This window comes from Myxocyprinus asiaticus, chromosome 2, assembly GCF_019703515.2.
Source record: "Myxocyprinus asiaticus isolate MX2 ecotype Aquarium Trade chromosome 2, UBuf_Myxa_2, whole genome shotgun sequence".
Taxonomy (NCBI): domain Eukaryota; kingdom Metazoa; phylum Chordata; class Actinopteri; order Cypriniformes; family Catostomidae; genus Myxocyprinus; species Myxocyprinus asiaticus.
Genome location: NC_059345.1, coordinates 23,709,599 through 23,735,575, shown reverse-complemented (window position 1 = coordinate 23,735,575; position 25,977 = coordinate 23,709,599). Strand labels below are relative to the sequence as shown.

Genomic DNA, 25,977 nt, shown 5'->3' with positions numbered 1-25,977 from the left:
TGCGCTATGTCTCCGTGGCAACGCGCTCAACAAGCCACGTGATAAGATGCGCGGGTTGACTGTCTCAGACGCGGAGGCAACTGGGATTCGTCCTCCGCCACCCGGACTGAGGCGAATCACTACGCCACCACAAGGACTTAGAGCGCATTGGGAATTGGGCATTCCAAATTGGGAGAAAAAGGGAAAAATTCCCCCCCCCCCCAAAAAAAAAAAAAAAAAAAAAGAACCGCCTTAAGTGCCTCCCAAGCCACGCCCACAGAGGATACTGAGGACCAGTTGGTCTCCATGTAAACATTGATTTCAGCCTTTAACATTTGTTGGAAAATCAGGATTTTGCAAAAGGGATACATTAAAGCACCAACTATATGATTTCTTTTTCTCCATATGTGGCAACACCTCTAAACTCACCAGGGTGTGATCTGAGACTAAGATGTTTCCAATTGAGAAATCAATGACAGAAGAAATGAGGGATTTATATATATATATATATATATATATATATATATATATATATATATATATATATATACATATATATATATACATATATATATATTCTATTCTAGAATAAATCTTATGGACTGATGACAAAAAATTTTATAATCCCTACCAGATGGGTTCAAAAGTCTCCAAATATCTGTAAGACCAAGATATTTACACATCCTGTGAAGTGTCAGTGTTGCTCTAGGGGGCTTGCACACTTTTGCTTCACTATGATCAAGGACTGAGTCCATCAATAGATTAAAGTCTCCTCCCAATATTATATTATGAGGGGTGCCAGCAGCTTGCAACAACCCTTCAAGATCTATACAAAAGCCCTGATCATCAGCGTTAGGTGTGTGAATATTAGCCAAAATCAACCTTTGCTCCTGAATTTCTGCTAAAACAATAATGAGTCTTCCTAATTTATCTTTAATCTGTTTGAGACATTTGAATTGTAAATGTTTATTTATCAATGTATTGACTGCCCTGCTCTTACTTGAGCCAGCACTAAAGAAAACATGTCCACCCCATATCTTCCCAAATTTTCCAGCTTCCTACGGGGAAAGATTTGTTTCTTGAAGAAACACAATATCATATTTCTTACGTTTAAGAAAAGAAATAACCTTCCTTCTTTTTATAGGGTGCTCCAACCCATTCACATTCCACGTGGAGAGAGATAATCCACTCATATTAACATCTGACATTTTGACATATTAGAAAAAATAGATTGTGTGTCAAAAATAAAATTATAAAACCACATTCCAACATTAGTGCAACAGTCAAATCCAGAACTTCCCCAGAAAAAAAAAAAAAAACAGAAAAAAGAAAAACTTGCGCATTAACCCCGCGCACGACAGCACCAACTGGCATGCATCCCTCTAAACTCAAACAGTCCATGTACGCCTATGAGAGTCCCCGCGACAACTTTGCCATCGGATTGCTCAAGCCGGTTCTTCTGTACAAATTTTGTGAGACAGAATTACATTACAGAAAATAATCTATAAAACAAACTCCAGCCAACAGGCAGAATAAACACAAAGAATGTGTAGATTCATTCACAAAACTGTTTCGAAGGTGTGTTCCTCCACAAAACAAACTCCAGCTGCTAGTGGAACCAGCACATAAATAAATAAATAAATAAATAAAGCCGTTCGGTTTCCTCGGACAGTCAAACGAATTTTCAGTGAGCCGGCTGTTTCATAAGTGCAGCAGATGTCCTAATCGTTCCAGTGTCCTGCAAAAAAATACTCCACGAAACAAACTCCAGCCAATAGTAGGCATAAGCACATAGAACGAGCAGATTCATCCACAACTTTCCTGAAGGAGTGTTATTCCACAAAACAAACTCCAGCCACTTGGCGGAACCAGCACAAAAAATAACAAAAAAGGCGCCCAGCTTCCTCGGACGATCAAGTGTATGTTCAGTGAGACAAGCTCACTTGGAGGCACGTGAGAAACACACCATGACTTTCTCAGTCCATTGATTTTATGAAAGGCATCGCTTGTTGTGGGCATGTAAATATTTTGCGGCCATCCTTAGTATCTATCCTCAATTTGGCCGGGAACTTCAGTATAAAGCGACTCTTTGTCGATGCAAAAGTTTCTTGAAGTACAAAGCATACTCCAGCCGCTAGGCGGAACCAAAACAAAAAGAAAAACAAAATGTGCCCAGCTTCCTCACATAGTAGTGTGTATGCTCAGAGTCAAGTTCAATTGGGGGCCACATGAGAAACACCAAATGGTTTACTCACCGCATTGTCTCTATGAAAGACAACGCTTGTGTGGGCATGTAAATATTTTGTGGCCATCTTTAGTATCTATTCTTTAGTTTGTCTGGAAACATCAGTGCAAAAGCGATCTTCCATTGATGTAAGAGTTTCTTGCATTCCTTGAATCGATCACGTTTCTCTTTTGTCGAATTCACAAATTCTGGGAACAAGAAAATGCTGTAGTTTTTCCAAGAAAGCTTTCCTTTACTCCTCGCCTTGCGCAACACAAGATCTTTATCGGATGATCTCAGAAATTTGGCCAAAATTGATCGGGGCTTGTCCCCCTCAGCCGATCTACGAGCCGGGACTCTGTGAGCTCGCTCGATTTCCAGCTTGTGGCCTGTTATGTCAAGCAGACTTGGGAAGTGCTCATCTAGGAATTTCATCATATCTCTGCCTTCTTCATGCTCAGGAATTCCAACAGTTAGGACGTTGTTTCATGATTACGATTCTCCAAATCCTCCAGTTTTTCCCAAACGCATTCCAAATCTACTTTGGTCGCTAGAGAATTAGCAGCTAATTCCCTCTCCGATGACTCCAGATAATCGATCCATCTCTCGACGTCCCCGATTCTTGCAACCAACTCAGAGAATTTTGTTTCCATCACAGTAATCGATCGACAAATTACAGCAAGATCCTCTAAGTCAGCAACAACTTTCGTCAGCATCATAGACATGCTTACCAGTTGACGTTGAATTTCTCCCACCACACCGTCCAAACCGAGTCCCTGGTCTGCGGGCCTGTCTGAGGTATCAGCTTGAGCACGTAAGTGTCTTTTAATATTTCTGGAGCACGGGGATTTTGAATTCTTTGCCATGTTGACTTCAAAGAACAGATATATAGCAGGGTGTATTGAATCTCACCGGTTTATGACATAAAAATAATTCAAAACTAGCAAAGTGCACAGAGCTTGCTGTTTACACGTCCACTCCTCGCAAGGCGTCACGTGATTCCAGTACTTCAGATATTTTAATCTAAATTACATTGTTCCACTGCCCTTAAAAAGCATTTTAAAAAGAAAGTGACTTAGTTTTTGCCCTCAGCCATAGTAATGCTAAACATACAAGTAAAGAAAAGTATTTAAAGCCGTGTCTGATCTCAACAGTTCACGTCAATGTGCTTAATTTGCTCCATTTAATAGGTGTCATAATACTGCGAAAAAGCACAAGTCATCTCAGTCATTCATGTGTGAAAAACAGACTCGTGCACAGAGATGTGAAACCCTTGTCACGCTTCTGACACAACTGGATGTCGTATTCAATGACACAAACCACACTCACATAAAAGTGAGATTTAATCATTGAATCCTAAGCCTTTCTATGAGACTTTCAGGGCTTTTGTATGTGCTCAAACAACGCACAACCAATCTGAATGACCTCCAACTTTAAAGGATGAATTTGATAAAGCTGATTTTTTTATACACAATTTATTGCAGTGTTTGAATATTAAATAATGCAATTTTTACTTATTATATTTTCTTAAGTGATTAATAATTATCTCTTTCCATTAATCGGGAACAAAACTTGGCCTGAACCTCTTGAAGTATAATGAAGTATTTTCTTTAAAAAAAAAATTAATTTTCTTTGCTTTTTTACAAATGGTCAGTGAATGGAGATGCATTAACATGCAAAATATGGGTTTTAATATAAGTTTTTGGTCAATGTGGTCAATTTTACAATTAATTAATAAATATTTTTTATACAATTATTTGAATATTAATTCAATAGATTATGTCAGAACATGTCAGTGTTGTATGATTTTAAATTTAGGATACAGTTAAAAGGTAATATAATTTGCAACAACAAAAAAATCTCACAGGAAAATCTGCGACAGGAGGTCTATATTTTGTTTACTAAAATTGGTCTGTGCTCTCTGAATTTCCTGTCTGCCTCCTGTCTGTCATGCAAAAGTTATGAGACCAAACCTGCATTCTTTCACTTTGAATTTACATGTTGTGAAAACTGCATACATTTTTGATGATTCTCAAGGTTAATTTAAGATTTAGAAAATGGGGAAAAAACTACCAAGAGAATTCTAACTGGGCACCTTGTGTTGCTATTTATTTTTATTTTTTTAGCCCCAGCAACAATGTACCATCTTTTTTTATAATTTCTGTAAAATTTTAAATACTTTCAAACCACACAGGACTTTTATACACTGAGATTAAACAAAAGAACAAAAGTTTGAGGATGACGGGAAGAGGATTTGTTCAGAGGAAGAGGATTAGATCAAGACAGGAATGGTCAGTAATGTTAAAGCTGTGTGTAACTTTTTAGGAGATAAAATACTTTCTTTTACCCCAGCTTCATATGCTGAGACAACTACAAGTTAGCCATTTGTAGGTTAATTTTCATAAAAAGCTGTGAACACTGTGTCTCTGTGGCACTATAAAAATCCCCCTGTTTGTTTTGAGCAACCTGTCCAGCCAGACACAACAACATTGACTCGACCAATGGCATGAGTTTGGGGCAGGACAATCTGTTCGATCAAAAGCAGAAGGGAGAGGGTGTTCGGAAAGCTGTTTGAAAACAATGTTTATTTTTGCAATTCCGTTTAGTGGTGCTAGTGGTGCAGAAATTACACACTTCAGCTTTAATGCCTTGATACAATGATTGACAGGTGGAGACTTGAACATGTTAATGCTCAGAATGCATTCTCAAATTCTCTATGGTTGCTTTTCTAACATCAGGCTGAACAGTTCTGAGCACAGTGAGTAATGGCACCAATAGCATTTCCATTAAAACACAGTTTGGTACGGTACAATTACAACTCATTCCATACACGGATTTCTCAGCACGGTTAGCTTAATGTACTTGAGCACTTTAGTGATATGGCGTCTCACGATTGGTCTCTTGCCCAGACAGTACATTCTAATCTTGATTTCGCTGCACAAAAATGGGAAAAGAAATGGTAACCATGTCAGTGAGCTCAGATCGGTACAGAACGGCACAATTCAGCAATGGTAACCGTTCGGCCTGATGGTGGAAAAGTGGCTATTGACAGTGCAAGGATGTGCATGTTAATGCAATTGGCTAGGAATGCATTTACAAATCCACACTGAAATATCATATTCATTGAGCAGTATGAAATTTAATTGCTATTTCAAATGTCTTAATTGGGAGTGTAAATGGATTTAAAGGAACTGTTTACCCAAAAATTCTCATCATTTACTCATCCTCATGCCATCCCAGATGTGTATGATTTTCTTTCTTCTGTGGAACACAAATTAATATTTTTAGTAGAACATTTCAGCTCCATACAATGCAAGTGAATGGGTGCCAAAATGTTGATGCTCCAAAAATCACATAAAGGCAGCATAAAAGTAATCCATACGACTCCAGTGGTTAAATCCATATCTTCAGAAGTGATATGATAGGTGGGGATGAGAAACAGATCAATATTTAAGGCAGTTTTTTCTAGAAATTCTTCTCCCTACCCAGTCGAGAGCGTATGCATGAAGAATGTGAATCACCAGAAACTCAAGAAAAAGAATGTGAAAGTGAAAGTTAAAGTGGAGATTGATGGAGCAGGGAGGAGATTTTATTGTAAAAATGGACAAATATTGATCTGTTTCTCACCCACACCTATCAAATCGCTTCTAAAGACATTGATTTAACCACTGGAGTCGTATGGATTACTTTATGTGATTTTTGGAGCATCAACATCTTTCCAAATTTTTCAGAAGACAAAATCTCCAGAAAACACTAGTTGCCATTAAAGAGGTTTTAAGGCTGTCCCTCACCTCGTTTTCAGTCCGGTAAAAAAAACAACAAAAAAAAAACAACAAATATATATATATATATATAACACTACTCTGAATAAGGTCAACAGTCACATTATAAATTAAGTGTATATTTTTTAAATGAAATATATAAAACAAAAAAATTCGAAACATAATATTTAACAATTTTGCTTAAAGTTGCACTCAGTAATTTTTTTCCTCATTAAAAAGTTTAACTCCTAAGGACATGAATTGTAATTGTGCAATATATGTGTTAAATCATGACCACTCACATTAAAATTAAGTCTCCAGTCATATCAGTAACCTTATAAAAAGCTGTTTTATTCTACATGGAGAGGGTCCGCACATGGGGGCTGCCATCTTAGAATCACATGACCAGCTGAATACTACTCGCTTAATCTCAGTAACCGTCCTGTTATTTGACACTTTCACTCACTGATTAAAGTAATCATGGCTGACTGTAAATTCTGAATTTTTGCACTGACATCTGAAACTATAAACTACTGATTTTAAATGATGCTGCATCCAAGCCGCTAGGTGTCAGTGTAATTCCAAGATGACACTAAGACAAAAGATTCTGAGTGCACATTTGAAGGCATTTTTTTTATTTTTATTTTTTTTTATCAAAAAATGCATTATCTGTTTTAATTTTTGAAATTTTAGAACATAAAAAAAAAATATATAATAATAATAAAAATAAAAAAAACACAACGGGCGACCAAGCAGAGTAAAATGCTATTTCCCACGTCCAATCAAAAGCCAGCTCTTCGTTCACCTGATCACGGCGAAGCCATTTTGTCCTGAACAGCTCCGCCAGCGCATTCTTCACCAAACCGGAATAACAGAGTGCTGACAGGACGAACCACAACCACAGAGACAGTAACAGACAGGGGGTTTACTGCCACTCTACCCATCAATTAGTCCCGAAAAACTCGACGTCTTTCGGTTTCTCTACCGTGTCGTGTTTGCGGACTAAACGGAGACTTTAAGAGGGGCGGAAGGCTAGAGTACCAGGCATCCGGTTAGACGCGCTGGCTCTCCGGGCTGGAGTCCAACTTGAGCCGGACACTTTCAGCTGTCCACGTCGTGATGCGCACTGGACTACTTTTTTTTAACAAAAATAACCGTTTTTTTTAAGACTGTGTGTTACATACGAAAAGCTGGTAACTCTTAGACTTGAGTAGGATTGTTTTTTGTTATAATTGTCAAATATAAGTAAGCTGGAACAGTAATTTAGACTCGGATGTGATTTATCTACTCAGCTGGCTGGGCAGATAGTTTGTTTACGGATCACATCAGTCAACTAAAAGATAGGCTGCATAATTTGATCAGCAGTTTCGTTTTGTTGTTACGAGTGTAGATACATTTTTGAGTCTAGCCAGCTTTTCTGCGATCAGAATTGTTGTTTTTTTTTTGTTTTGTTTTGTGCCAAGTCTGATAGGGTTTGGTTTGTACGCCTATGCATATTCTTGCTAGCAAACCTGCCTGAGTTTTGGACTGGTTAGATCTTAGTGCCAGTGTGCTATTAGTTTATAAAAGGAGGAAACACCGCAGAACATATTTGTTCATCTGATCTCAAGCCAGTCTGCTGTGGCTTCATATATCTGGCTTGTTTTCTATTGATAGGTCTGTATTGGTGAGGCTCAAGCTGGCTGACAGGTGATATTTTCTCTCTGAATCCTCTGAACTGCGCTGACTGATAGCTATGACATTTTGCAACAGTTGTTTTGTGTCTTCAGACTTCAATATTTTCAGTTCCTACACTTGGTGCCAATGCTGTATCAGTAATATTAGCTAACATAAGCTCAGCTTACACCAAAAATTAGATACAACATATCAGTTGAGACAGAATTTTTACTAGTTAAGGTAATTTTTCCTTTCTTTCTTCTACAAGTATATGAATTAGTGCCAATTGACTTGGTAGCTGGTTCAAAACTTCTCAAACTCTGAGAAATAAGTCATATTACAGTTTGTATCAAGTCAGTTCATTAACCTGATTAAGGCAAGTGTATTTTTTGTAAAATCATCAGCTCATATACGAGGTCCTGGAAATACACACATTGGCTGCAAGACCAGGTCAAGTTTAGTGGCAGTTAGCACATTTTTTCTCACAACTGACTAAAGATGTCAGGACAGTCTATCACGGATCGCATAGCGGCGGCCCAGCACAGTATGACTGGATCAGCCATCAGCAAAGCCGTCTGCAAGGCCACGACGCATGAAGTCAGTGGACCCAAAAAGAAACACCTTGATTGTGAGTATGTCAGAAAAGCTCCTGTAATTTTATTCCCACACTGTCACTTCACAGGTATTTTAGGGAGGTTTTTTAATGTCTTACTGGGCCAATGGCATGCAGTTTCACATGCCTTGCACATCCTCAGCTTTCTGAACATTAGTGATGAATTGGAACGTGCTCGTGATGAGAATGCTGATCTGTCTTTGGACACGGTCAGTTCAAGGAGTTGACGCCACTGTGGTGTACTCGATCAGTGGTGTTGTCTTCCACTGAGCTTATAAGGCATCATTCTTATATTATGTTATAGCCTATGTGGTATTGCAGCATTGTGGAGGAGATTATGTCATCCTGCAATTAGCTTTATTTATTAGCTAATACCTGCTTCATAATAAGTAGCTGCTCCTCCTTGAATCTGTGAATGCTGCTGTCAGTGACACATGCTGCTGTCGAACACTAAACAAGGAGGTAACTCAAGGAAGAAAACCTGAACCAGCAGTGAGGATGTGATTTGATCATTTGAATCAAATGCCTTAAAAACTGAAAAAAAGTTTCTTATATGGGTTCTCTTAAAGGGTAGTACACACAAAAATTAAAATTATCTCACCATTTACTCACCCTCATGCCATCCCAGATGTGTATGACTTTCTTCAGCTGATAACAAAGATTTTTAAAATAATATCTCGGCTCTGTAGGTCCTTACAATGCAAGTGAAAGGGGGACAGAACTTTGAAGGTCCAAAAAGCATATAAATGAATGTTACATTTATATAGCACTTTTCTAACACTACACTCAAAGCGCTTTACACAGTGAACAGGTCTCCTCAACCACCACCAGTGTGCAGCATCCACCTGGATGATGCAACAGCAGCCATAGTGCACCAGTAAACTCACCACACACCAGCTATTTGATGGAGAGGAGAGAGTAGAATTATAGAGCCAATTAGTGGATGGGGAGTATTAGGTCAATATCATGATTGAGATGGGCCAATGGGGGGAATTTAGCCAGGACACTGGGGTTACACCCCTACTCTTTAAAAGAAGTGCTCAAGGATTTTTAATGACCTCAGAGAGTTTAACATCTCATCCAAAGGACAGTGTCTTTTTTACAGTATAGTGTCACCATCACTATATTGGGGCATTAGGACCCACACAGACCACAGGGTGAGCACCCCCTGCTGGCCTCCCTAATACCTCTTCCAACAGCAACCTTAGATTTCCCCAGGAGGTCTCCCATCCAGGTACTGACCAGGCTCAACCCTGCTTAGCTTCAGTGGGCAACCGGTCTTGAGCTACAGGTTGATTTGGCTGCTGACATTTAAAGGTAACATTTGAGTGGTTAAATCCATATCTTCAGAAGCGATATAAGTGTGGTTGAGAAACAGATCAATATTTAATTACTTTTTACTCTAAATCTCCATTTTAGCTTTCTTTTATTTTTGGCGATTCGTATTCTTTGTGCATATCGCCAACTACTGGGCAGGGAGGAGAATTTATAGTAAAAAAGGACTTAAATATTGACCTGTTTCTCACTCACAACTATCATATCGCTTTGTGTGAACCTACAGAGCTGAAATACTCTTCTAAAAATCTTCATTTGTGTTCAGCAAAAGAAAGTCGTACACATCTGAAATGGCAAGAGGGTGAGGAAAGCCAGTCGCACACTGGACGAGAAGCACCGTGTTGCGGCTAGGACACAACACAGGTATCAAACACAGGGCACGTCGGTGCAGTTCAGGTGGCAGACAGTACACACAAAAGTTACAAAGATTTTTCCCTTCTTCAAGAATGAACAAGGCTAGAGTAAATAATCTATGTCCTTTGATAATAATATGGGTCGAAATGTAATTGAAAATATGCGAGTTGCGCTCCATGGTGCGGAAGAAATTTGAGCATCCTCCGGAGTCATACATTTTAAACAAATGTACACGGCACAAATATATACAGTATGTGTGGCAATAGCAAATAACCAGTATTGTTCGAAATGATGATGTTTTAACTGTTAATATTATTTTTTATATTTGATACTTTCTAATCACCCCTCAGACTGTGTATTCATAATAATACTGCTAGTCAGCTTGTCCAGAAAATGAAATAGTTTGTGAAGTGTTTTGAATGTTTTCTTTCTCGTTGAGCAAGTCAACAACAAACATGTGTCTTTCGTATTGCGATTTCATGGTTGTTTTGCAAACTTGTCAAGTAGTTGTTCTCATCCGTGATGGGCAGAGGGCAGACAGCTGAAAGGTGCTTTGCGCCACCTACAGTACCGTGGTAGAATTGCTTGTTGATTAGCTCCACCTATCGTAAAGGTGTGAATGTGTTAACGCTGATCATTCGCCTCGCTTTCAGTGTGAAAGGGCCATTTGTCAGTGATTTGCTTCGCAATATTGTGTCACCTCTGGTGTGCAAAGGCCTTAACAATCATATTATAGATGGTGTGGGAGCGATTAAGGTGAATACAGGCGTGTGTGTGCAGACTGCCGAAGCGTTGAGTCATTGATTCTGACAAAAGCTAAGAGTTAATGCAGAATGCAGCACATCAGTTTCATCCTCCCTTAGGCCGTGTCACAGCAAAGAGAAAGAGATTAAGACAGAAAGCTTCTTAAGTGTACGGCTCGGATTCCAATGCACTAAATGCGACTAGATATTCACTCATTGTCAGTACAAAATACTCTGTGGTGAAATTTCCTATCAGACATTTTGCTTCGATTTACTGGTGAGGGTGGCTGACTGCTACGTCACCTGTTGTGCAGTAAAACTAAGAAGTTACAGCAGCCTTGAAGACTAGAAACCCTGATTCACTTGCATGTTTGTTCTTCTTATTCATCGATGTTTGCAAAACACAGCCTCAAGTTTAGTCTGGATTGTGTCAGCCACATGTTAAGTGGCCCAGCAGCTTGAGTTTGAGCAGCCAGCTTCATTGTTTTAATCTCACAAGCACTGTGTAATGCCATGCTTTCCTTATGACTTTGTTGCTCACTTCCTCTTTTTGCACCAAGCAGAGAAGTATTTTATCCAAAAACATTTCCACAGTACTTGCTGAAAGGAACTTAAAACCGCTTTTCAAAATAGTCTGTACGTATGAGTTTTTTTTCTTTTTGGGTGTCATAAAGACCATATTCTAGGGCTACTCGATTATGACACAAATCATTATTGTGGGTTATTTTCTTGTAATTAATTAATTTTGACTAATAGAATTTTCATTTTTATGTATACTATACTCTGTGTAGGCTATTTCCAAAACAAGGTGAAAACTGTGTTTCTGAATTACTTTATTACTGTTTTCTACCTCGGTAAATCAAGACCTAAATGGTCAACTTGAAAGTGGCAGCATGAAAAACGAAACCGTTTAAATAAATAGATAATTTTGAGGAGACTGTAAATAGAATGCTGTGATTGACATTTTTTCAAGATTAGTTCATTTGGAAACTTTAATTGTAATATGAATTATTTATTCAATTAACTGTGCAGCCCTAAAACATCTTTCATAATAACTTGTAATCCTCTCAAGATAAAATAAATATTAAATCTGTGCTTTTTTCTGTATGCCTTAACGCTTTGAGACGAGAAACTCAAAAATCACTGGCCAGACTAGTCGACCTTGCAAGGTTCCTGCAGCTCAACTGGTAGAGCATGGTGATAGCTTGGCAAGATCATGGGTTCAACTCCCAGGGTACATACAAACTGATCAAATTTATTCCTTAAATGCACCATTAGTTGCTTTGGATAAAAGCATCTGCCAAATGCATAAATGCAAATCTTTGCTCTTTGGAAGATTTTTACTTTGGGAGATTTGTTAAATGTATTTCTGCCCAGTCTGCATTCACTTTCCTGTTCTATGCAGACAGCAGTGAGATTTTTACTGAGTCAACAAACAGATGTTGCACTCTGACCTCATCTGGAGCAGTGAGTGAAATGCTTGGTAGACCAATAGGTTTACTCTACTCTTAGTCTGTACTCTGTTCTCAGTTTAATGCTAAATATATCCTGTTACTAGTTTCAGCTTCAGCTAGCACTGCCATGGACCGTTTACTTTTTATATTCTGGTTGCTGTGTAATTTGTGGGAGTCAGGGTGCACAGGTTTTTATCAGTACAAATCACTGGATTTGGCAAAATTTGTGGCATCAAGAGATATTCAGAAGCTTTGTTTGAGACCATTAGTAGTAGAAATAAAACAAGAAATTCTAGAGCACAGCTGCATATTTACCCCCTCTCTCTCTAAACGTTGCATAAAAAAGAACAGCGGTTGGTCCCTAAATCCTTTTCTGCCTTAGTGGGCTGTTTTTGGCCAGAATAAGTTGCAATGTGGAACAGACTTTGTGCCAGTAGTCAAAAGACATGAGACTATCCCACTACTAACAATCTGAGCCTGGAGTGTGTCAGGGTTAAAGGGGAAGTGCCCCAGATTTTGAAGTTAACAGCTGAAATGATGCTGCACAGCAGTAACAAAACAGCCATTCACATAAATGTCTGGGGAATACCACCCAGCCATTCAGAATACACATTACCCTTAAGTACGCTTGTCCACTGCTTACAGCCATCATCTTTTCTTAAAGGGAAAACTGCTCAAAGATAAGTACTTTGTACTTATGAGCTCATTGTAATTTTGTGGACAATGGATGTTTGTATTGTGATGCTGAAAAATGAGGAGAAATAGACATAGGTCATACCAGGACTGATAAAAGAGGGAGAATGGTAGATCAATGTTAGCCGAGCCTCATTTAGTTTATGGACAAGACAGCACCACTAGAAGAGAGCTTAGACACTGCATGACACATTGCTTCTGTTCCCTCATGCTCATAGTGCTGATGTGGCCTATTTATAGCTGCTGAGAGCCTTTGGCTCTGTTTGATAGCTTGTTTTGTACCTCATAAGAGCCCTTGGCTGCTCTTCTTACAATCTCATCCACTAAACCTGGGTCTCTGTTTATTTACACTTCTAAGAACAGATTCTCTGATCTCTTTTTTTCTGTATCATACTCTGGGTGAATCTCACACACACACACACACACAAAAACGTCCATGTCATTATGTCTGGGGAAAAATAAGAAAATATATTTTGCATAAAGAAAGCTAAGTCTTCTTATAAGATTACGTTTTTTTTTGTATTGGAGGTGCTCCAAAATTTACAGTTAAGAATAACATCTGCAGCAGGGTTGCAATCATTGCACAATGCAAAAATCTTAATGGTCCTAAAAATGGGCTTTATTTTTATTTTTTGTATACAATACAATTTAAAACCTGTTTTCTTTTGATTTTGTGGTGAAATACGTCCCGGACATGTTGTTAACAGGTTTAGTCAGATTTACAGTTGAAGTCAGAAGTTTACATACACCTTAGCCAAATACATTTAAACTAAGTTTAACACGCTTCACGTGTGCTGTAAGTAAATGTCTTATTCACTGTGTACTGTATGTACAATCGGTTTGATTCTGTATTTTTTGAGAAAATGCAATTGCTAACGTGGACATGGCCTCGATGGTTGCTGGACTACTGTGTGTACTGTTATTTCCTTCTTCCTAATATATTAACAATTTCATCATATGCAAATAAATTAAAATTTGATGATTAAACAGAAATCTGAAGAAACTGCTATCTACCATACAGTATTATTTTTTTTTAGATTCTTTTTTACAAAGTTAAAGTTTTGTGTGAAATTGAGTAAATATAGTGCTAAATAAGAGTATTATTATAATTTTTTTTTTTTTTAGCAATTTTATGTTTGTTATTTACTATATTAAATTGTGTGATATATTGGCATTGTATCGGCCTATCGGCCACCCTGCTCTCTGGGCATCGGCATTGGCCGTTAAAAAAATCAGTCGACCACTAAATATTATTAGAAGGGTCTGCCGTGCCTTGTTAAAACTGTATGTTTACTGTTTCAATACTGTTACGAATGTTGCCTATATACTTACATAAAATATAGCCTATTGCAGCAGTACTTGCTAGGGGAAGGAATTATAAAGATAGTGAACGATTTCAGGTCGGGTGCGGGCTTATAATCTGACGGTATCGTTTGGGCTGGGTAGGATCAGACCACACGGTCTCGGGTACGGGTCGGGTTTGGGCTTCATTTTAAGGCCCGTGCAGTCCTCTAAAAGGCCATAAATGTCTTATGAATAACCTGATCGCCAGGGGTAGATTTTTGCCCATTATGTTCATTTCGCATGCCTTGTAAACAGCTTACCCGGTGTTCTTACCTGCTCATCCAAAAAGCGCTCGTGTTGAGTGCATGCCTCTGCAGGTTTTGACGTCAAAAGTAGAGAATAACAAATGTCATGTAAACGCGGATTTCTTGCCTTGTCAGATTTTTTTAAATAAGCTGATTTTAGAGAGTAATCATTGTATTAGTGTGCATGTAAACGGGCTCATTGGGGGACTTCAGGGGGCCACTTTCGCCATTGTTCTTTCATTCATTATGTTAAAATAGGGATAAACCACTATTGCTTATTACTACTATGTTCATGCAGCCACTAAAATTAGGCATAGAGTAAAAGATTGATCTTGGGATTTTATCGATGAGAATCAATGTTTGGATTGTTCAAATAAAGATTGTGATTTAATTGGAAAATCAGTATATAACCAGCCCTGTTGTCTTGATCTGGATGAGAAATTAAGTGTGGACTGATCATTAATATGGTATTAAGGTTTTCTTTTGTCCTTTTTTATTAAAGTCTGAAACTTTATAGAATACTTCAAGCAGTGCTCCTAAGTTGCTGATTAGTTCTGAAGCTGTGGTCGTGAAAAAGAGAGGGATGGTGAAAAAAGAGAAGGAGAGAGAAATATGGCAATGACATGTGAGGAATGGCTGCGGTATTCCACTGAACTGTTTCACTAAACTCACTGTTCAGGAATCCCAAATAGGCCTTTTACAAAAATGTCCCTGTCATCAGATTTCTGCTCCCAGAGCACTGATCTAAGAGCTGCCTCGTCTCTTCAGATCCCAGCCTGAACATTAGGGGACCATACACCAGACCGAACCCAGATAATTTCCTTTTCCAGCACATCACAATCACAGCAACAAGGCATCTACACACAGCTGGGAAGGAAATGGAGGGAGAGATACAGACACTGTAAACAAACTCTCAAAGAGGAATCCAGCTATTTTTAATATAGGTCCCAGATTCCCCAGACAGAGGGAGCACAGACATTTATTTGCAGAAGTATTCTCCTTGCCGCTCTCCTTCGAATTACCTGAGCTGAAGCAGGCTGCCGATAAACGACTCTGTGCGCTCATTAAATTCAGAACATTTTCCTGCTCTTATCTGCAGGTGAGGGAGAGTGTTATTTGTTTTTGAGTATAGAGAGTTTGTGAGAGTTTGTGAGTATCCTGTAATCCTAGCTATTAGTTTTCCCCAAAGGAGTCCTTTATTTTTAGGGCCCAAGCACCGATGGTGCGAGGACCCTATTGTTCTTCTAGGCGTTTATTGTTGTCCCAAATGAATCGCATTTTTGAGGGCCTAAACATACTCAAACTCATGAAACTTTGCACACGCATCAGAGTGGCGAACATTTACATCTGATATGGGTGTCAGAATTAGGTGTGGCAAAATGGCTCGATAGTGCCACCCACAAATTTTCAGTGATGTGCGCTTTACGCTACATTTCACCTACACGTGCGAAAATCAGTACACATGCGTAACATGCCAATACCTACAAAAAACTCAACTCAACAGGAAGTCAGCCATTTTGATTTTTCAGTTTTTGCCATTTCCAGGCCTTGTACTTTAACGAACTCCTCCTAGAGATTTCATCAGATCTACTTCATATTTGGTTATTCTAATCTAAAGGTTCAACAATATATGAAAAAAACAAGTTTCATTCGTCCATTTGGCCTGCATATAAAAACCCATCTGGGGAATCTGAAAGTGAATCTAAACAGTGCAGAACAGACAGATTTCTGAAAAATTCCTCCATGGGATCTCAAAAAGCCTAATCTGGATTTAACAAGGAACCAAAAATCCAAAACGCATCCGAATGATTTCCATCAACAATTTCTGGACATAAGAGCAGTATACCCACAACATATCCCAATATACACAGATGGATCTAAATCTGGAAATAAAGTGGCAGCAGCTTTTGCAACAAACCAACTGTGTCAGGGTATCCGCATCCCTGACCAAAGTTCAGTTTTCACTGCAGAGGCAAACGCTTTACTACTGGCACTGAAGTTTATAGAGCCTGCTCAACAAAAATCTTTTTTTTAAAATAACTGATTCAAAATCATGTCTTGAAGCATTGGAAGCTACTAAAACTGATCACCCAACAATCGTGAAGATTTTAATCAAACTGTCATCTCTTGAAGCAAAGAGTTTTAATATTATTTTCTGCTGGGTAGCTGGACACTCAGGAATCTCCGGTAATGAACAAGCAGACAGAGCTGCCAGAGAAGCACTATCTACTGAACAGTAAAATGCCCTATACCTTACACAGATCTGAAACCAACTCTGAATGTATATATCAAAAACAAATGGCAGTCGGAGTGGGATCAATGTTTAAACAACAAATTACGAGAAATAAATCTTGTTGTTGGAACAAGATATGTGTTCCCTTTTAATAATAGCTGGGATCAAGTCATTTATACACTATGCCGGATAGGACATACACACACCAAAGTGCTCCTCTTGTCAGAACCCACTATCCATTAAACATATTTTACTGGACTGTCATACCTCTACACATCTGAGGAACCTGTATTATTCAGTTGATTCTTTTGAAAAGGTTTTAATCAAGTGAATCCAAATTTAGGAAAAATGAATCTTAAACACCTTTACATTTAACTATTTTAAATAACTAAACCTGGTTCCAGCCTTGAATATAGCCATAGAAGCTGGCATGACGTAAAAAATGAAAGAAACAAACATCTAATCTAAAGGCCTTGGCGATGCTAAATTGCGAAGCTTTTGAGTTTTCACTGCACGGCGTGACCGTTACAGTCTGACAAAGTTCGATGTTTCGCCATGAAACAGGAAGTTGTTATAACTCATACATACATTGTCCAATCAGCCCCAAACTTCACATGTTTGATAATAGTCCCGGCCTGAATACATCTACCTGCCAATATTCAGTTATAGTCATAGCGCCACCTACTGGCAACAGCCAGTTCGAGGTCTTGTACTTTAACAAACTCCTCCCAGAGATTTAATCAGATCAACATTATATTTACTCAGTCTTAGGTGATGTTAAATTGCGAAGCTTTTGAGTTTTCGTTGAAGGGCGTGTCCGTGGCGGCCTGGCAAAATTTGATATGAAACGAGTCACATTTTTTTAGGCCTAAACATGCTCAAACTCATGAAACTTTGCACACATCTCAAAAGTGGGGAAAATTTACATCTGATACTGGTTTTAGAATGAATTGTGGCAAAATGGCTCGATAGCGCCACCTACAAAATTTCAACAAAGCAGCCCTCACACCACGTTTCACCTACTCATAAGAAAATCAGTAGGCATATGTAACATGTCAACAGGTACAAAAAAGTCTCTTAGAACCATATCCTAAACCCAACAGGAAGTCAGCCATTATGATTTTTCTCTTCAATTGTTGCTCAGTTTTTGCCATTTCCAGGCCTCGTACTTTAATGAACTCCTCCTAGAGATTAAATCAGATCAACATCATATTCGGTCAGTCTAATCTAAAGGCCTTGGCGATGCTTTTGAGTTTTCTTTGAACAGCGCGTCTGTGACTTCCTGACAAAGTGTAGACGGGGTGTTACAATTGTGGCCACTGAGTGACCCGACTTGCCTTGGCTCTACCGTGGCTTGTAGTTGTAACCCAGGCAACAAAAATGGCCTAGTGGTTGTGTTGCCACCTTAAAAGTCTTTTGTAGCCAGACTTTTGACTATCAGCATAAAGTCTGGTCCACTTTTCAAAAGACCACCTTACCACAGTTCGTTTTATTTTTACGTGCCGTTTAGGGGTGTGGCTTTATCTGAAATAGTTGATACCACAGTAATTTACTTGCATAGAAAAAACTCCTTAAAAATTGCAGAAATGTTTGCAGATGTATTTAGAATTTCTGTCATGGAAGTTGCATTAAGCCAGCGAATAAGATTAGAGCTTGCCAGATAGAAAGTGCTTGCCATTATCGTGAAATATGCATGCACCGTTGACAGTGCATGACCGTGAGGCTAAGATTCGGATCCCGGATCAGTGTTTATATATATATGACAATAATTTTGCACTAAGAGAGGCTTAAATAATTAACCTAAGGTAAGTGGTGAGTATAGTTGGCATGGATATTTAGCATGGCAGCTGTGATGGTTCAGAGGTGAGCACCAGCTATGGTCTTCTGGCTGACAGCTGGACAGACTGTTAGGCCACCTGTTCAGTTTACTTCCTCATATACAACACAGGCTTTCTGCCAAACTTCCTGTGCTTCATCAAGGCTCAGTCCTGATTAAATTGTTAGCCCGGGCGCTGCAGTGAATAATCATGCCTTGAATCAAAAGCATTTTAATTTGTAATTCCATTCATTTTTCACTCTTGCATTGAGCTTGTGTTAAGGCCGATTCAGTATCCGCCAACCAAATAATTGAGATGATGTGTTAGTTTGAGCAAAAACCCCAGGATGTTTCGAGCCTCTGTCATATGTGACTGGTGACAGGCTTGGCCTGGTATGGACCATTCCAAAGGTTTCGTTGTGTGTCAGTATAACAGTAAGACTTAGACACAGGCGGAGAGAATGAGGGTGACCTCATCGCTCACAGTCCTTTCATTTGTTGTGCTGCAGTGACATCGCAAGGACGCGGCTTGTGCACACATGTTCTGGAGTTGATTGACAGGCGATGTCTGTATCTAAAAGGCGATTGGCTCTTTTACCTTTAAGGCGGGCGTTCCAATTTTTCTCCCATTCATTTTAATACCAGTGGTCCGTCTCTTCTAACTTGTCTCTGTATATATAAATAACATAACAAAATCCTGCAGTTTATTTATTCTTTGAGTTATTTTGTGCTTGTTTGTATGCTGACCTATAAATTGTGGTGTATATTAGGTTTGGTTTAAATATTGTTTATTTGCTTTTGCATCTGTTCTATAATCTCCTGATTATTTTAGTTTTCTGCTACACCCAGAGCAGCTGGGTTCAGCTTGAGCCATGCGGCAAAAATAGGCTCAACACCGAAACTATGCGCTCACTGCCACGTCTGGGATGCGAGACCTCGTGGCTCACGCTTGCAGTGTGTTTACTGTGATCTGTTAATATGGGCAGCGAAACAAATACACACTGCTCACACCTTGCTCACGGAGTATGCGTGAAAGAGGCGTGACTGTCACATTATTTAATCAATCATTTCAGAGTAAACTGGTCAACGAAAACCTCATTGGTTACTTGAAGCAGGTAGACCCGCCTTCCCCCTTGGGTTTGCAAAACTCTTTTGAGTGAGAAAGTCATGCTAAGTGTGCGGGCAGCAAAGGGGAAGATGGAACAATGTATATTGGACTATTTCTTGGAAAATACAACTCATTTATGCTTTTGCAATAGTTTATTTATACACATACAGACTGATTTTATGCAGTTAATCCATTTTGCTGTTAAAGAAATGCTTTTTTTGCTTTCATATTGCTGATTGCAGGTTTGTAATGGTTTTGGCGATATTTAGGCGCAAAAACAGTGCCAAAAGTGTAAGCGTGAAAAAAAGGAAGTCAGAAGAATACAGATCAAATTTACTTTGTGTTAATATTAAGATACAGATTCACAACACACGATTTACTCTTATGCAAAGCTTTAAAGTATTGCTGATATTTATTAATATTTTTTCTTACGCTTGAAATTTGAGTTACGCTTGCATACAACTTACTCTGCACATGCAAATCTTTCTATCACACTTGTAACTTAATTTACGCTTTTACAAACCTTACTCTACACATCTTTTAGGCACTAAAAATCTGCAAATCTTTGTGACCTTTTTTTTGTCGCTACAAATCTGTATTCTGTAAATCTGACTTTTTCTTTGTCCCGTCTCACATTTGGTCACGATACGCTATGAGAACCAGTGAGATTTTATGTTAGCTATGTAGCCACCATGTTAAGTGCATAACTTTAATAATATGATTTGGTTTGAGAGTGAATGATGACTTAAATTTGATCTGTTCATCAAACAGTGATCGTATTGCTTCAGAAGATTTGGAATGTGGTGCATGAGTTGTGTCAATACCTTTTACTGTGGGTTTTATTGTGTTTTTTTCAAGCTTGACAGACTAGAGCCGCTATTCACTTAAATTATGGCAAATATGCAAAATCATATAAATAAACCATTATGGTAAATATGGTCTTGGTCTTCAAAGCTCTCATCACAACACACCATCTAATGATGTACGGAAATGAGGTGAGACATTCACAGATTTGCACTGGTCATTTATGCTGCCTTCCTAAATAGTATTCTGTCATATTTGTGTACATATGGAACTTATTTTTTTTCTGTGCAGTTTTTTTTTTTTTTTAAATCACCTTTTATGTTCCATGGAAGAAAGTCAGTCATACAAGTTTGAACTACATTAGGGTGAACTACATGTCTTTAACTTTTCTTTAACTTTCTTGAACTTTGACTCATTTGATTTTTAATTATCTGTTTGGTTATTATGGTAGTTTGGGTGGTAACTTGTGATCCACTTAGTTGGAGTCAGGACAGCAACTGTACACAGACGCTGTACATGATAACATTTTATCTGGGGAAGTAACAGCACTCAGCACTCTGTTTGAATTAAAAAAACAGCCAAACGGAACTCAACTGATGAAATGGTATGGAACAGATTTTGAACTTGTCACAGCCTCTTAAAAACACACATTTCACAAGATGTGATGCAACATTTATGGCGAATTTGCAGCATTATCATCTATTGGTTACTCTAGTAGCCAAAATGACCAAAATGCACATCTCTAATTCATATCCAACCATGTACACTGAATAAATTACAATAGTGAGGCTGATTGTCTACACGCATTTCTCTATCCAGACTGTAAAGTACCACACCCTCAGTTTATAGGCAATTTGTTCCTTGATAGATTCAATAAATGTGTTTCGCAGACATATAGCCCATAGTAGTATATTGCCTCTTTTGCTGGATCCTTATGATTTATCATCAGTCTCCAATAGGGAGCTGTACTAGTTTAGAAACTTCCTATCAGAACAACAGACAGGCTCATAGAGCTGTCACTGACAGATACAGAGTTGTCGTCACCCTCATTACCTGCTTTGTGTGCGTGAGAGGATGTTTCTCTCAAGGGAAGGGGAAAAGAGTTTCGCCTTTGAAGAACAGAAAAGAACACAATGGGGTTTTGGAGGTGGGATGTCTTCATTATGCAAACAGGACAGAACAGAAACGAGTGTTTGAGCCTCTGATGCCGTTTGAGGCACTGCTTTCAGATGTTTGTGAGCAAAGCAAAACTGGGATGCTGCTGCATATTTAAAGACATGGTGCTCTTGGAGTGTTTTGGAGATCTTCCCTCCCTGTATGTGTGTGTTGTATAACAAAACAACTGGGTTGGGGGGCCTAGGTAGCTCAGTGGTAAAAGACGCTGGCTACCACCCCTGGAGTTCGCTAGTTCAAATCCCAGGGTGTGCTGAGTGACTCCAGCCAGGTCTCCTAAGCAACCAAATTGGCCCGGTTGCTAGGGAGGGTAGAGTCACATGGGGTAACCTCCTCGTGGTCGCTATAATGTGGTTCGTTCTCGGTGGGGCACGTGGTGAGTTGAGCGTGGATGCCACAGTGGATGGCTTGAAGCCCCTTATGTCTCCGTGGCAACGCGCTCAACAAGCCACATGATAAGATGCGTGGGTTGCCGGTCTCAGACACGGAGGCAGCTGGGATTTGTCCTTCACCACCCAGACTGAGGCAAATCGCTACGCGACCACGAGGACTTAAAAGTGCATAGGGAATTGGGCATTCCAAATTGGGGAAAAAAAAAACAAAACAAGCCCTGTCTAGCCCTCTGTGAGTGTGATTTACATGCACTTTAAAATTTTCATTTCAGTTGGACTAAAGCAATAATTTGCCTTTATAAAATGTCATGTTAACGCTTTAGTCCGACTGAAATGGTACCAGTCCGGTTTTTGCAAAATCAGACTAACAGACCTAGATAATGCGATTTGTAGCTCTGCTTCGTCCAGTTTGTACAGTATACATGTTGATTGGACTGCAATTGGCCTCGGCATTATGCGCATGCTCCGGGAAAAAAGAGGTGCCTCACGGCGTGTATCTTAACGCGGAAGTCGAACGCAACCCAATCTTTGTATCTTGATTATAATTGCCCATGTAAACGTACTCGGTGTAGCGTGCAGAGAGAGATGGAGTCTGCAGAGATCTGCTTACATTTGCACCTAGCACTCTCAATGTACGTTAATGTGGATGTGTCATGCTATGTGTGTTTGTGTGTCTATGCTAAGTTTATAAGATGGAGACTGAAACCTCTTGTGTGGGATCTTAGAACTACTCAAGATGTGAGTCAGTGATGCGAGTTGCTGTAATGTGTACTATGTGTGTTTTCAGATTTGATCCACTGCACCAATGAGATGAATGTGAATGTGCCCCAGCTGGCAGACACTCTGTTTGAGAGAACCACCAACAGCAGCTGGGTCGTGGTCTTCAAAGCTCTCATCACAACACATCATCTAATGATGTATGGAAATGAGGTGAGATGTTCACAGATCTACATTGATCATTTATGCTGTCTTCCTAAATAGTATTCTATCGTATTTGTGTACATATGGAACTTTTTATTTCTGTGCAGTTTTTTTTAAAGAAATTTTTTTATTTGCATTGCGAATTGTTAAGGGTGAGTGGTATACAAAACATGGCATTGTCTTTATACCCATGTATATGTGGCAAATAAACACATGCTAATAATAGGCCTGTATGTTTTACAAGTTTAAAAGTGTGGACACCCGTGCTTCCTGCCTGCATCATAGCAAAATAAATTCTGTATTACCTGAATTTTGAGTTTTCTGTCCAAATTGATTGTGAAAGATAAAAGACTGGATATCGTAAAATAATACAAAAACACTAAATGGACAACACGTCTGCCAATTGTATTTTCTTTACTTGCTATGAATAACAACAGACATCATTCCGATTCACAAATTCATGATTTTTATGAGCTGGTTCTTTTTAATGAAGGGGTCAAAAAGACTCAAAAACTCAAGTTATTGTTTTGAATCAACTAATTACTCACCAAATTTGTAGGAGTGAATACTGAGTTAACATCTGACTCACTTAATGACTGCATGTTTATATGACAAAGTGTAGTTAAAGGAATAGTTCACCCAAAAATAAAATTATCTTATCATTTACTCACCCTCATGCCATGCGTATGACTTTCTTTTTTCTAAAGAACACAGATTTTTAGAAGAATATCTCAGCCCTGGATGTCCATTCAATGTAAGTGAATGGTGACCAAAACTTTGAAGCTCCAGAAAACACAAAGGCAGCATAAAAGTGAGAACTGGCAAAAATGGAATGTAGCTTGATTACACTCCCTAGTGCCATCTAGCGCTCTGCGCATGCGTCAAGAACTAGGAAGTTTAATCAAGGTTGAAATCATGATCATACCTAGAGACTGCAATAAAGATGTACAGTAAAAACATTTTTTACATTTTGCATAACGCCAAGGAGACTGCTGATGTCAAGATATATAGTGAAAAAGGATTTATATTTTTGTCTGTTCTAGGCCTGTCGCGATGATTAAATAACCATCTGATCGCGGTTATTTGATCTAACCGCGGTTATTTAAGACAACCACGATTCAAATTCCAATCACATTTTAATGCCCAATAAGGGAATTGTAAGTGAATATACTGTATAAATGCCATTAATAGCGCGTTTGTGTGTCATTCAGTTGAACTCCGAGTCCGAGCGTCACCGAGCCACACTGTAGACGTCAACTAGCTCCTGTCCTGAAGAGTGTGTGAAGCGCTCTCATGCGCACGCTGTCAGCAGAGGCTTGTGCCAAACTCCCGTGAAAATATAAACAAACAAGTATAAACTTAGATAATGAGCGCAAAGAGCTCCGGTTTCACTTTAAAAGATCGTGTAATGGCAAATGTTCCTAGTTCATACATGCTGTGTTAATGATATGTAGTGACAAAAAGAAGACGCACGCATACTCTATTTCTGTGGAGTGATAAAATGATGAAACGAAATCTCATAGGTTTTGCTTCATGACAAATAAGGGCTCATGGGATTAATCAGAACATTAAAATGCATCCCTTTTTTAAGCACTGCAACAAAATGAGATACACCTAAATTCATAGAGACGGACACAAAATCCTTTAATGATAAACAGCATGTAGGTGAGAACATGACAGACACATAAACATAATGATATATACAGTTAGGATGTGACCTACATGTGTAGGCCTGTCACAATAACTACTTTTGTTGGCCGATGTATTGTCTCAGAAATAATTGCGATAAACAATAAAATGGTCTTTTTAAGACCATTTTATGCCACTGATATATTGATAATATAATAGCATAATAATGCAAGTACACCCTTTCAAAGAGCAATTAACTTTTAATTCTTAAGAATATTCAGACATTGGAACTGGAATGTAAAAAAAAATGGATGGTTATGTTTTAGATGAGCTTTTAGATTAGTTGTATTGGCACTTTTCGTTTCCACTGTTTTTAAACAAACTCAACATACTGGAGCTGTGGAATGCGGCTTTGAAACCAAGTCCATTTGGACTTATTATTCCAAACTTTCTGGCTGGAATTATGCAGTCGTCGGGAAATACCTATTAACCTCGAGTAACATGTAATCTTCACCTGTCGCTGTCCGCTCTGTGTGTGTGTGTGTGTGGAGCTGCCTGAGCCCCGCCTCCGACACAGAGAGCAGACGAGAGGACAGAAGCAGCGTGACTGGCTAAAATGTTGGTGACATTCATTCTTATGTAAACAAACATGTATGTAAACACAATGGGCAATATCGAGGTCAGCAAAAATTATCGAGGTCATATATCGTACGATAAGTCAATAACGTAATTGTCATGACAGGCCTATACATGTGCACACGGCCCTCTTAATGTATTGCTACTACGTAAGCTCTTCTGGAAACGCACAAAAAGAAAAGTATTGCCAAAGACTCTCACATGTGTCCTTGTTCATTCACTTGGGCTATAAAATAAAAAGCCCTTCACTATATGTTCTGAGCTCAACAGTGCAGAGATGCAGGACTGTCCTTCAGCACACACTGTTCTGGCATGACAGTGCACTAAACAGTCAAGGGTGGTATTGTTATCAGTGCTTTAACATCTGGTCCAGGTTGGGCCTGGTCTTAATCTTGCTCCCTGTTACAGCTTCTAAAAACACACGTTTCGTTATCGTTGTCTGTCGAAGAACAGAGGCCTTTGGAGGACATTTGTCTTGTCAGCAGTAGCCCTGTGAGGGGGCACGGGAAGGGCCACAGATAAGGTATTGTTGATAAGGGCTTGTTCACATGCATGCGTTTGTGTGAATAGAAGAGAGAAAGGGTGATGTCACTCACAGATGGCCCAAATACCAAATACAGAATTTGATTTACTGACGTCACGTGGATTGTATGTTGTCTAGAGGAGCAATAGGAAGGAGGAGGGAGAATGGGTTAGAACAAAGCAAGTAGTGGGATGACATGGGGCTTGGCATAGCTTGAAGGGTCTGAGAAGGACAGTTGAAGGGATAGCCAAAGGTAGGGGATCGAATTTTAATCAGTTGGATCATATATGGTCACACTGTGGACAAATTGCTTAACCTTGTACGGGGTTGTCAGTCTACTG

At 39.0% G+C, this 25,977-nt stretch overlaps 1 protein-coding gene across 7 annotated transcripts in view; it reads left to right on the top strand.

The window, feature by feature from the left end:
* Positions 1 to 6,807: 6,807 nt before the first annotated feature.
* LOC127453925 (phosphatidylinositol-binding clathrin assembly protein-like) overlaps positions 6,808 to 25,977 on the top strand; it is a 73,329-nt gene continuing 54,159 nt past the window's right edge. For 6 of the 7 annotated variants that reach the window (XM_051720762.1, XM_051720781.1, XM_051720771.1 and 3 more), the window contains exons 1-2: positions 6,808 to 8,248; positions 22,715 to 22,857. In XM_051720762.1, coding sequence (XP_051576722.1) covers positions 8,119 to 8,248; positions 22,715 to 22,857 — 273 coding nt within the window. In that variant the 5' untranslated portion in view covers positions 6,808 to 8,118. The remainder of the gene's footprint in view (positions 8,249 to 22,714; positions 22,858 to 25,977) is intronic. The other variant, XM_051720734.1, reaches the window with a different exon arrangement.